We start from the raw sequence: 12,946 nt of genomic DNA on the forward strand, positions 1-12,946 counted from the left end.
CAGGGTGCCTGCTGTGCTTGCTGTGAGAGCCAGCACACACAGATCCCTTTGAAGTAAGCTCTGAGGATGGGTGAAGTGCTGTTCTCCCTTGCCCACACAGGAGAGCACAACCCTCTCTCCTTCCTCACCCTTCCACCCCCAAGTTTCATCTTGTTTGATTTAAAATAAAACTGTGAGATTTCTGGACATGAATTAACTTTTTTTCCTACATATACAATAATTATCCAGGAGAAGAATACTGAGCATGTGTCGAGGTTGCCAAGTGTAGCACAGAGATGCCCATCGTAGCTTGAACTGTGCTGCTATGGGAAGATTGCTACAGGTATTTGAGTTTATGGTTTGGAAAGAAGCTGTTGACATCTCTCTCTCCTACCCTGTAGTATGGTTCTGGCAGTGTAGAGATCCTCTGAAAGCTGTGATTTAATTAGTCAAAAGCACTTTGCTTGGGGGTTAGAGCTGTTGCATGAATGCAAAACTTTTCATTTGCAGTAGCATTTCAAGACAGCAAACCCTGGCAGAAAGAGGCTTCAGCGTCCTCCCCAAACCTCATGGTAGGTAGAAAAGGAATTGTTCTTTTTTCTGCTGACTCAGTTGAGGTGCTCTAATTGGCTGCAAAAATCAGGGAGGGGAATGCCTAATGACGGGAAATAATGAAGGGGTGGGGCGGGAGAGCCTCATCATAAAATCCCTATTCCTCCACCCCTAACCTGCATGAGGAGTTTCTGCCAGCCATACGACTCAGTAACTCTTGATATTGGACTTATATGCAACTGGGGCTGCAATGGGATCAAATTTAAGTTCAAATGAGGTAAGCAAAAGAAGCTGATAGCAAGTGTAAAGTGGGCAAAATTGCCTGATATTCCAGTGAAGTTGATCACAGAGGAGAACAAGTGGTTCAAATTGTATGGGCAAATCTCGTTTACTTTTCCTCAGATGCTGTTGCAAAGATGGCTTTCCTAGCCTAGCTTTTTAGAGAACTTCATGGCATGCCAGCACTTTCAGGCTACATTTTAGGGCTAACTATGTTACTTATTATGCTTCCTTAAAAAAAAAAAAAGCTTCATGTCAAGGAAATAAGAAGCTGGCAGAGTGTTGTGATGGTGTGATGGTGGTTGGTAAAGCACCTAACAAATATCGTTAATGAGCATAGCTCTAAATATGGCTTTGAATGTGAGATATTTTGAAATGTCAGCCTAAAGTAAGGATTTAACATGTAGTTTAGTTTTCTTAACTTTGCCTTGTGTTGTTTTTCCTAGACTTTTACGGGCACCTCAGCACCAGCGTTGAGAACGGTAGGTAGCAATTAGCTGGCCCTTCATTAAAAGCTGTCCAGTGCTGAATGTAGATCACCAGAAAAAATGTTAGGAATTCAATGTCTCGAGGCAATTTTTACTGAATGTTTAAAAGCTGAGCTGCCATCTCAACTTTGTAGATTAAATATTACCATGCCTTTGTGTAAGCTCTAAATAGTCTGGTCTCTGTTGGTGTCTGATGCTTATGATGTCGGTGTTGCACTTTATCTGGCCTGATTTGTACTTCACCTGTGTTAATTTTTTAATTCCTCCCTTTTTTTTGGGGGGGGGGGGGGGGGTTAATTTCTCTGGCTGAAACACCACCTTTTCTTATATTTATTCCTTCATAAGAAGACCATTCAAATGGGTCTCTCAGTTGTTCTTAGTGCTCTGGTATTTCTTGTAGTCTTTCTTTGCAGCGTAATGATCTGTCATAGAGCTTGCAATTCTCTGTGTAACACGGTGTTTAAAAACATAATGTCAGAACAGGTTAAACTACAGAATAAGTGTGTTGTGTTCAGACTCCTGACAAGCATGATCTCATCTAGCCTAGTAGGAATGGGAGCAGTGCCCAGATTTCTCTGAATGCAAAAAAAGAGCAAAAGGTGTCTTGTAAAGGCTGAATTGAGGATGAATTCTTTTCACGGGCACAGGAAAACTCCCTGGGCAATTAGCAGACATTTATGTTAAGAGGTATTAGCATAAAAGAAAATATATCAGATAAACTGCTATGATTCAGTGAAGGGGAACAACGGCAGTGGCAACAGGATGGGTCTGTCTTCTGACATTTGCAGTGGGTTTGGGGCTGCCATATCAGTTGTAACTCTCTGGGACTCTGTAGTCAGAAAGATGGTCTCTTGCCCCTGCTTCAGTGACACGGGGGTTTCCCAGCCTGGTTTGTTTAGGGCTTTGATTCCATGTGTGGGATTCAGAGTGATACAGAGATTCTCTTCAGTGGTGGTGAATTCAGTCTGCCTTGTGAAGATTTGCTGTTATTGGTAGTTATCTGATGCCCAGTTGTGCCTGAGAGCCTTCTCTGTTCAAAATGAAATGCTGTGGTAAAGCAAAAACTTTGCAGAATTTCTTCAAAAACTAGCTTTTAAAATGATGTGTAGGCCTCTGTGTATAGTCTCACATCCCTAAGAAGTATGCTAGAATCATAAAAATTATTACTTTTAGTCCTGTAAAACTAACCTGTGTTTAGATGATCAATTAGGGGTTTTTTTAGCCTTAGTGCTTTTTACATTGTTAGTAGGTATGAAACCTATACAGTTCTGTGGCTTTAGATAGTGTCTCTTATCTTTAGGGTATATTTAGGGTGGCAGAACTGCCCTGAATACAGTGTGTACAATTTAAAGTAAGACCCAGAGGGCCTTCTTGCTGCCCTGAATCTCCAAGGCTCACAGAGGTAAAAATCAGGAATGACCTGAACTTTTTTCTTTTTTTTTTTCCTCTCCTTCCCCCCCTCCCCACTATAAAAGTTGTTATTTATGACAAGTATATAAACCTAGTATGCCTGAATTGGTTTTTGTTACTCAGTGGGTCTGTTAAGGAAATGAGTTTTCATTTTCAGAGTTAGTTTCAGGGCAACTCATAGGTTTTGTGTGATTTCAATTTGAGTGGCTATATAAATTAAGGTGAATATATAAAATACCTGGCGAGAAAATTTTGGTAGTACCCTTATGCTGATAGTCAAAAAAGTAACACTTTTTAGATCACCTAAATTACTATGCCATATTGAATTAATAAAGACAACCATGGTCTTGAGAAACAAAACACATCAATGTGAAAATGCTTGACTTGATTTCTCTTCTAAAATTTGGATTTATTCTAACACACAAATCTGGTTCTAAAGCTCCAAACAGGAAGAGAAGAAAAAAAAAAAAACCACATGAAAATTGCAGTCTAAAGCCACAGAAGTTTTGCATAGCTCTTGGAAAGAAGTAGACATTGAGTCACTGCTGTTCCATTTGTTCTTACTCTGGAACAACCTTAGCAACTTCTACTGACCTTATAAGACCCAGCTATGGGATATTTTAAAATGGTTGAAATAAATACACAATATGCAGTACAAGGAAAAGTCTTTCTTATGCATTGACCTAGCATGAGGTGGTAGCCATAGTAATATAATGAAATCCTACCTGCCTTTGAGGCTCCAAAACTCTTTGAAGTTAAAAGGTGCCACATACCTGACCAAGGTCAGAAGCAAGGCAGTGACCTGTGTTTTAAAGCACTGGCACTCTTTCTGACACAGTGAGTGATTTCTGTGTTGGTCTTCATAGCTTTTAAAGTGCTGATGAGATTTCTATTTCTTTTTGATGAGAAAGTTAAGGGAAGAGTGTTCTGCTCGAAATAGATGTGTGCTTTAATAACTACCTTTTCTCTTGATGTAACTTGGGATTGTTGTACAAGTTTCTCTCTAGTCTCCTCTGGGGAAAAATTCCATGAAAAACTTTTGAGCTTGGAATTTTACTGAAATAGAGCAGTTTCAGAGCCACATAAGTTATGTAACTTATTCATATGGATGAGCACTCACATATGTGAACACTCCTATTGACTTCCCATGGACTAGATATGTAAGGATTGCACAAGTGTGCCACAGGACTTAATTGAATTTTTAACTGACGTAGGGTAGTGTGATCAAGACTCCCATTTGCAACCTCATGTATTTAAGTAGTTTCAAAAGTGATTATTAAAATGCCTGGCTTGTGTTTCCGGTTTATGAGGTAGGAATCGTGTCACAGATGAAATAAATATAGAAGCTGAAAGTTGAAGTGTGTGTAATAACTGACCTGGGAGCCTTCTGGCTTTAGAACTTATCCAGCCTGCGATATGGGCACCATCATATTAAAGGGAAAGATGTGGAAGTCCTTGGCAATTACCAGCAGATTACCCAGTTTAAGATACACTCCCCTAGTTTTTCTGTGTGATTTTGAGCAAGTCACTGACAGCTAGACATTGCAAAGCATTCAAGCTAAAAGATAGGAGCTATAAGGTCTGACTTCCAAGAATCTAGCATGGGAACAGACTCCACAACCTGAAGTGAAATACTGAGGGTTACTTCCTTAAGTCTTAGAGACTAAGATACGCCAAAATGGGAATTGTAAGAGCTGAGCAGGGAACTGCATAAATAGGTATGTCCAGGGACAGCTAAGAACAGAAATACCTTTCATAGTTCCCATCTCTGTGTACCACTTGGCTTCAGGTAGATACCACTATCCACTTGAGATTCACAAAGTAAAGGTCTAGATGCCTGTTTTCAAAGAGCAGAACAAAGCTTATTCCTTTAAAATGGTGTCAAACCTAGTTGTTAATAGCACTTCCCTGGGATCTGGAACTTCTGCTCAAGTCCATTCTTCTATAGTCAAGGGATTCAAACCTTATCCTTTCTGGATAAGAGATATGCTCCACCTCTTCTACTGAAATAGCACTTCTGAGGTCAAAAACATTTATGATTTATTGGGTGAGAAAGCAGGGACCAAGAATAATTGTGGCAAACGTGAATGGATTTGGCAGGGGTAGACAAGCCTTGGCTGTTGGTCCCTGTGCCTAGGACTGCTTCTGTGTTTTACCCAGTTCTATTTAATGCATATAGAAAAGTAGTTCTGGCATTTCAACTATATAGTTTGGGCATGATGTCTTTTGGTTGCTTTTGATGGAAGACTGCGATCCTTCCCCCCACACCCCCAAATAACTAATTTTCTTCTTTCAAGGTGTGTCTATCCAAGTTATCCTTTGTGGCCATGTTTGGGATAATAGAGCAGATAATGGTGTGATACATTTTTTGAGAATGAAATGTCCCACAGCTGACAATTCAAGGGCTTGCAAACTGTGCACCATAAAACTGTGCCCTGTGCTAGAATTTAGTCAGGTCAAATAACGCAGAACAAAGGTGCTGAGATCGATGACTGTTCTGACCTTCCTGTTACTGTCTCACTGCCCTTCAACTTTGCATCTTCAGGCCTCTTGCCAACCCAAAGGGAAGTGCAAGAAAATACGCTAGAGGTTACCTAGGCTATTTCTTGGAGGCTGTTCTTCATCTCTTCTGCCTTTTCAGAGGTGCTGAGGTTTTCATTGGTGAGGACAAGGACCTGCTTCATTACACTGTATTAGTGTCCAGTGTCATGGTCCCAGTTGATAGACACTTTGTCAAAGCATTGTGAAACACTTCAGGATAAGCCTTGTGATACTGCTGGAAGGAAAAATGTTTCAACAAAACGTATAGCATGTATGAAGGAAATAATAGCAGTTTATTAGTTAACATTAGTACCTCATTTTTACTTTTGCTGCTTATGATTAATAAAAGCACTTCCTATGCCTGTATTAAGTAATAAAACCTATATGTTTGTGTTAAGACACTGTGTTATCTTTACTAGCATATAGCATATCTATGAATGCAAGAGTGAGAGGGTTTTTGGGTAGAGTTAGTATCTGTTCTTACTAACTGGTACAGAGAGAAAGATTAGATAAGTTTTTGGGCACAAGAAAACCTGTTTCTGTTCTAAAACAGAATCAGTAAATGCAAAGCTAAATACCAATTTAAGCATGTGTTGAAAGAAATGATATCTGTACATGCATTAGTTTTTAAACGAAAGATGGTATATATGAAATAGAGGAGATGTTATTGTGGGAGAGAGAAAGTAGTTGTCTCCAAGGTGAAATGGGGTAAGGGTTAATTTATAGCCTGAGAAATATGAAGACACGTTAGTATGAGCCATGGAAGTTATGAGTTATTATAGACTTAATATCTCTGAACCCAAGGTGTCTGATATCTAGTGGAGTTATGAGTTAAATCCTGAGATCATCTCTGGGATGATTTTTGTAACTTTCTGCAGGGGATCAGGGCTGAAGATCACAAGTGGATCAGTCTTCATGAGAAGTATTTCATCACTGTCAGCTGCATTTCTGGCATTTTAGGCTGTGCAGGGGAGCTTGTGCTGCTGAGGGAGCTTTTGCTGGTGCATGGTAGCCCCTTATCTCTACTTTCACAGCAACTGTGATAGTGTTTGGTGATCAAGTCTGTCCCACTGCAGGCAGTGGTGTGTAAGAGGTGAGGGCACCCATGTATATACTGTAGGGATGTTCATTGTGGTAATAATGAAGCAATGTTAGAAAGAAATTATCTTGTTCAAATCAAATTCTTAGCACCTATTCTCAACTCATGTGATTTTTGAATCTGTTGCGTCTATTTTAGACCTGAAGAGAGTTCTGTATCAAAAATATTCACAGTTTTCCAGCTGTTCCAGTTGGTTTGTAATTATACTGGCTCAGCCTTAAACCCCTTGTTTTATCTACATCCTTAGAACTTTAGGGTTACAGTAATCTGTGACTATAGAGTATAATAATAATGTAATCTTTTTAAATTTTTTTTTTAATTTTTGTGTAGGCACCTGTATCTCCTTTCAACTTGCTCACTGTAAAAATACTAAGAGTGAGGAATGTCCGGAAGGCAGACTTGTGTGAGTACTTCTACTGTTGTTGGATGTTTCGTATAACTCTTTAAAGAAAATATGTTATTGCTCTCAAATTGTGCAGGAGTAAAAAGATATATTGCTGCATGTTTGCAAGAATTATTTTTAGTTTGATACTGAAATGTTGTTTTCTGCTCTTCAGTTTAAAGAGACTGACTCAAGCAAGGTGATGCATTTTATGTCTGTTTTTCATACCTCAATGTATGAGATATATTTCCTACCCTTCTGACATCACGCTTAGCTGCTGATCAGAGGGCTGTTCAGTAAACAATGTAAATTCTTGTGGTTTTAAGTAAGAAACCTGAGTATTTCCTACAGAATTTCTGGATAGAAGAAAGGAGAGAACTGGTAATGCAGACATAAAATCAGCAGTAGTGGGAAAGCCTATGAAAATAACAGAAGTACAAGCAAAAACATTCTATTGCTTCTGCAAAATTTATAAATATGCAAGAAGTTATGTGTCTCAAAATTTATTTAACCTAAAAAATGTAGCACTTTAAAAGTCATTAAAAAAATGAACAGAACATTACTGTGAGAGCCTGAAAGGAATTTAGGTGGGGGATAGTGAGGCAAAGTGAGAAAAGGATGTCTAGAATAGAGACTACAAGAGAAAAATGTCATAGCCAGATCACAGAACAAGAGTTAATAGTGAGAAGAGCCCAGGACAGAAGAAATCTCTGCAGTAGGGAAGTCTAGGGAGTCTGGTGACATCCAGCTGAGAAAAACCCTATAACAATTCACGGTCTCTGCTCTGCAGGCTGGTGGGCATTGGCTTGTTGAACCAGAGTGTGTGGCAGCAAATTTAAAATGAAATCCTCAGTGGGAAAATGACACTTGCAAAAGATGGAAAGAACACCTTGTTTGCTGTCCAGATCTGACACTGACTTACCCAGGGGAAGGACTGACTTAATTCTGAATTTTCCAATTCATTGAATATCTTCCTCACAACTTATATTACACAGATGTGGATCCTCAATAATACACTCTTCTAGGTGCATTGAGACTTGTTCAGATGTCTTTCAAAATGCAGTTATGTCACTGAATCACTTTAATGGAGAAATGTGAGTAGTGAAACATCTGTTTAAAGAGGTTGGAAAGGCATGAAAGAAAAATGTGAAATAAAGACAAAGAGAATAAGGAAATTTGAATCTAAAGACCACAAGAATAAAACCAAAAGGTATAAAACAAAAAGTCCACAATATATTCCCTTAAAGCTTGTTGAACATGGTTCAAAATCAGTTTTCTTTTGGTACCCACAGAATTTCATGCAGCACATCGTAGTTTCTGAGAAAACCAGCTGTAAATTTTAGTTAATCCATTCTATATTTTTAGATTTTAACTTGTGTGATGGGTCAGGAATAGAGGGAAAACTTATCAGAGGTTGAATTTGGTGGTTTCTGGCAGGAGGGATGTGGTTAGATGACATGGAAGTTGTGCTTAAAAGCAGTGGTTTTGAATAGCTGATTACTATCAGGGAACAGATCTCTGCTGCACTTACTTGTGGTATTCCGGGTTACTTACTCAGGAGTCTTCTACAGTGTAATACTACTTTATGTTTTCCCTTGGTTCATTAGACAAGATGACCTTATAAGACATAAAGTTCTAGGTTTCCTGGAGACTTAAAGACTAATTTTTATGTACAGAAACATGCATTCTCTGGGCTTATGGTTGAATGCATAACTTTTCATTTGACAAAACCCAGATGTTCAAATGCCTAAATGGTATTTTGCACCAACCAAATAGGCCAGCACTGCAATTGCATCTACCAACCTGCATGCACAATTATTGGTGCATTTATGTACTCCAGTAGATCGTCTGCTTAGGCTCTAGTTTCTTGTGGCTGTCATCCTCAGGAACAACTTGCTTGCAGTCACTTGTTACCACAGTGAATCATCCAGTCTTTTTCCATTAAACTTGTTGGCAGATCTGCTGTACCATATGGCTTTAGTACTTTGTATTCTGGTCTCAAGAACAAAAAAATATCATATCTTTACCTCCTTGATATGCCCCAGATTCAGAACTTGGGCATCCTAAGAATTTGTTTAAAGTGTATCTGTCTGAGAGTTTTGTAAACTTTTCAGCAACAGTATTTTCTCAACAGAAAATTTGTTGTCTGAAGAAACTCGCATTATTGTGGAAAACCTGTCCATTTTTTTGTCTGCAGTGGGAAGGATATTTCAGGCAGTCTTTTCCTTTTCTGAGGTATAAAAAAGGCAAACATTTCAGCTAGTTTTCCTTGAAACCTCACTATTTTCAATATGGGAAAATGTCCCTTTTCTACCTGTTTGTAATGGTAACAGTATGCTGCTTGTTACAATTCTGCTAGCATTTTTTTCCTCCACTTTAGTTTTCTGTTTTTTATGGTTAAATGTTGGTCTTATGTTAAATGTCTGTCTAAATGTTATGTTTTTATGTTAAGTCGTGGTGTCAATTTATTTTTTATGTTCCTGTTTACTTCACCAGTGAAAAAAGAGTATGCTTTAACAGTATCCCTCCTTTCTGTTGTTTCAGAAAAAGATAATTTTAATAGGTTTGGGTATAGGCCTGAGAAACTAGACTGTGTTTTTGACCCTGCCACTGACTGCATTATGAGATCTTGGGCAAATCATATAATCATGGAATGGTTTGATTTGGAAAGAACCTTAAAGATCATTTAGTTCCAAACTCCCCTCCCATGGGACAATTTCCACTACACCAGGTTGCTCAAAGCCCATATCCAACCTGATCTTGATAAGTTCCAAGAAATTCAAGTTTTCTCAATGTACTTATTTGCATAATCCTTTTATTGCTACTGTGAAGTCAGTGTGTCTCAAGCCCTTTGAAAATGGAAACTGTAGCTTTAAATCACCATTAATCATTTACATTTTCATCTGCCTACTCTTGTGCCTCTTCTGAACATCTGATCAGTCACGCTCTTCTGATTAGGTGTAACTAAGGCCACTCTCTGGAAACGCTTCCCTTCCCACAGTCATTATCAAGATTTTGCTAATCATGATAGCATGGTTAACTACACAATAAAGGCACAGCTTGGCTGGTAGAAAAATCTAAATCTGCAGTTGTTACTGAAAGATAAAGAGGAAATACATGAAGTAATTGTTCTTAATATGATGTAATAACACTGTTACAGGTTTTGGGAGTGATGCAGGGTTTGACGATGGGTTGAATTATTTGGTCTCTTCTGACTCACAAGGTTGCTGTAAGAACCATGTGACTGGCTGAGCACTGCTAACATGAAATAGGGAGATTGCATTACAGGTATGAGAGAAAGGCTGTCAGTGCCTGTGTCATGGTTCTGCCAATCTCACTCCCTGGAGTTCTCCCTCCAAACCCGAGGACTCAGAATATAGGAGAAGCTAATGTCTTTGGTGGCACTCATGGCTTCCTTCCCCAGACATGAGTGATGGCAGAATCTTTCTAGTCTGCTGATAAAATAGTAGGAAGGAATTGAACAACTAGTAATTTAATTGTGGTGATGAAACTGATTTTTGTTTTCCGAAAGAATTGCTGAGAAATATGTAACTTCTAAGAACTTGGTCAAATATCTGAATGAATATGGAATTGACACATTCTGATTTGGGGCACAGAAATCAAACTTTTCAGCTTTGATGGGGGAACACTTTGCTTTTTGGCAAAAAAGATCTGTTGTTCCATATTTAAGCCAGCACTTCAATAAAGGCTTTCATTTAGTTATTGAAACTTTTCATTCTCTAATGAGATTCTTCCCAAATCTGGGGAATAAATTATAGAAAATAAGTCTCTACAGCCCAGATTTAAGGTTTTGAGGTGTGTTGTCTGTTCAAGCTGTTTGGAAAGTCATGAATATAAGGCAAAATGCAGTGTGGATAGGTGTGCGTGTACTGTACATGGAGTACAGCGCTATTTCAAATATAAAGTAACATTAAAAAAAAAAGTAAGTCTGACTAAAAATGAAAAGGTGGAAATGAGCATTGCAAATGAGTGAAGATGTCTCTATTTTCCTGTAAATGCTTCATTGTATTACTTACTCATACTCTGTATATTTTAAGAAGAAAACCCCAGCTGTACCATCTTTGTCTTATTAGGGTTAAATGTGCACTGTGCAGTAATTCTTTCTCTGGATACATTTTAACTCTACTCATCTTCTCCCTTTACAGTCACCCTTTCAGACTGTTACGTGACACTGTGGCTGCCTACTGCCTCAGCTGAGAAGGTTCGGACCAGAACCATCAGGAACAGCAAAAACCCTGTTTGGAATGAAGCTTTCTGCTATAAGATCGACCGCCGCGTCAAGGTAATGAAAATAAATGGTTTTCATAATTCGATGTCTGGCAGATAGTGGATTACACAAAAGTACAATAAACCAATACATATATAGCTAGTTTCCAAGCACTGGAGATATTAAAGATTTCTCAGAAAAAATCCCTGTTGCTTACATGCTCCTTAGTGTTGTTCTATTCCAACTTTTTGTTACTTAAACATCTACTATACTGAAAGAGTAAGAATGCCCTGCAGAATATGGCCTTACTATCCCATTCCCAATCTTGACACATACAAGTGAAACCCAAGATCATGTAAAAAATAATAGTAAAATGAGTTAGTTCTAGATATTGTGGAAAGGAAATTCTTTAAATCTTCTTTATGTACCTGTGCCTGTTTTATACACTTAGACCCAAAGGCCATAAAAGAAATGTAGAAACATTTAATATCACAAATTAATTAAATAAACAATTAATATCACAAATTCATGAATATTCTACATGACCTGCCTGTCTCTTCTGCCTGGGGAAGTGAAACAAACCTGCTTCTTTGTGTATGTAGAATTACTAGTAATGTGAAGTCTAATAATCCCAAATCTCTTCCCCTTTTCTGTTTCCCTTCTCCTTTTCCTTCTTCCCCTAAAATTGGAGGGGCAAGGGAAGAAAATCTAGTCTTGAGATTTTCCTGCCTTATGTGACTCCCAGATATAGTAATAACTCCATTATATTCTTAACCTCTTTGTGCAGAATGTGCTGGAGCTAAAGGTCTGTGATGAAGACACAGTCACCAGGGACGATGAACTCTGCACGGTTCTCTTTGACATAGATAAACTCACTGTTGGACGTACTGTTCGAGTGAAGTTTCAGCTGAATCCACAGGTGAGCACTGGAGTTGGTGAGAACAAAAGTAGATTCTTTCCTTCCATCTAAATATAACCTTTTACAGTGTTTTATTATAGGGAACATCTACTTAAACAGTATTTTGCTGCTATTATAAGAAAGACTTAAAGTTCCTGTATGAGTGCTCCATGCACTATGCTAAAAATCTAGGATGGAACGAGCTGGAACTAATTATCCAGAGTCTTAATTCTAAATGTTTCTGGCATGTTTGTTGGCTTTTGGTATACGTTCTGAATTTTCAGCCTCTTTAAACTGTAATAATATTAAAGCATCTGACTCTTTTTGTGTTGGGACTTAAAATCTGAAAAATAGTTGTTTTAGTAGAATAGAAGTTCCTACATCTGCATGCTCATATAGCATTTAGATTTCAAGAAACTAGTTTTAGCAACTGCTTTTTCAATATCTTAAAATTCAATATCATCAGTTGACATTACATTCTGGGAATTTTCCTAAGTGCTATTCTAAATACATATTTTAAAAATTATATGTAACTGGTATGACGAAAGCTGAGAAGAAAAATAAGTGATGTATCTTTGTTTCCTTTTCTCCTCTCTTCAGGCACGTGAGGAGCTGGAAGTGGAGTTCACATTGCAGAACACGTGAGTAGAGTCCTAAATTCTAAATAAAGTGTTGTATTTAGTATAAAAATAACCCGAAAAGCCAATTCATATGGAGAGTTCTTCTTAAACCTGAAGTCTCTGAAAGCAGTATCTAGATGTTTTTATTCAAGTCTAGTAAAATAGGATTTCAGAATACATATTTATAGATTTTAATTATCTGAAATGTCACTTTAACCCTGTTTGACTACTGTTCTCTTTTTTGTCATTGAATTAATATACAGCAAAGTAGGGGGACAATGACAATATTCAGGAAGTTTTGACCCTTAAAAGAAGGAGTGCCAAGCTTGAATGTCTTAATTACCCTCCTTCTTGAGGAATCTGACTTTTCACATCCACAACATTATAAAATGCGCTTCTGTAAATTGATTATTCAATTCATCTGGCTACACATGGGAAGCTATGGTAGAGAAGGGAGCTAAATATTCTGC

At 38.0% G+C, this 12,946-nt stretch overlaps 1 protein-coding gene across 1 annotated transcript in view; it reads left to right on the forward strand.

The window, feature by feature from the left end:
- The first annotated feature begins 720 nt into the window (after positions 1–720).
- The window catches only part of LOC127472929 (cytosolic phospholipase A2 epsilon-like), a 32,577-nt gene continuing 20,351 nt past the window's right edge, over positions 721–12,946 (forward strand). The window contains exons 1-6 of the mRNA XM_051791866.1: positions 721–808; positions 1,257–1,292; positions 6,679–6,751; positions 10,897–11,033; positions 11,746–11,877; positions 12,457–12,497. Of these exons, the coding sequence (XP_051647826.1) occupies positions 782–808; positions 1,257–1,292; positions 6,679–6,751; positions 10,897–11,033; positions 11,746–11,877; positions 12,457–12,497 (446 nt within the window). The 5' untranslated portion in view covers positions 721–781. The remainder of the gene's footprint in view (positions 809–1,256; positions 1,293–6,678; positions 6,752–10,896; positions 11,034–11,745; positions 11,878–12,456; positions 12,498–12,946) is intronic.

This window comes from Manacus candei, unplaced genomic scaffold (assembly GCF_025592945.1).
Source record: "Manacus candei isolate 608988 ecotype Guabito, Panama unplaced genomic scaffold, ASM2559294v1 h1tg000033l, whole genome shotgun sequence".
Taxonomy (NCBI): Eukaryota; Metazoa; Chordata; class Aves; order Passeriformes; family Pipridae; genus Manacus; species Manacus candei.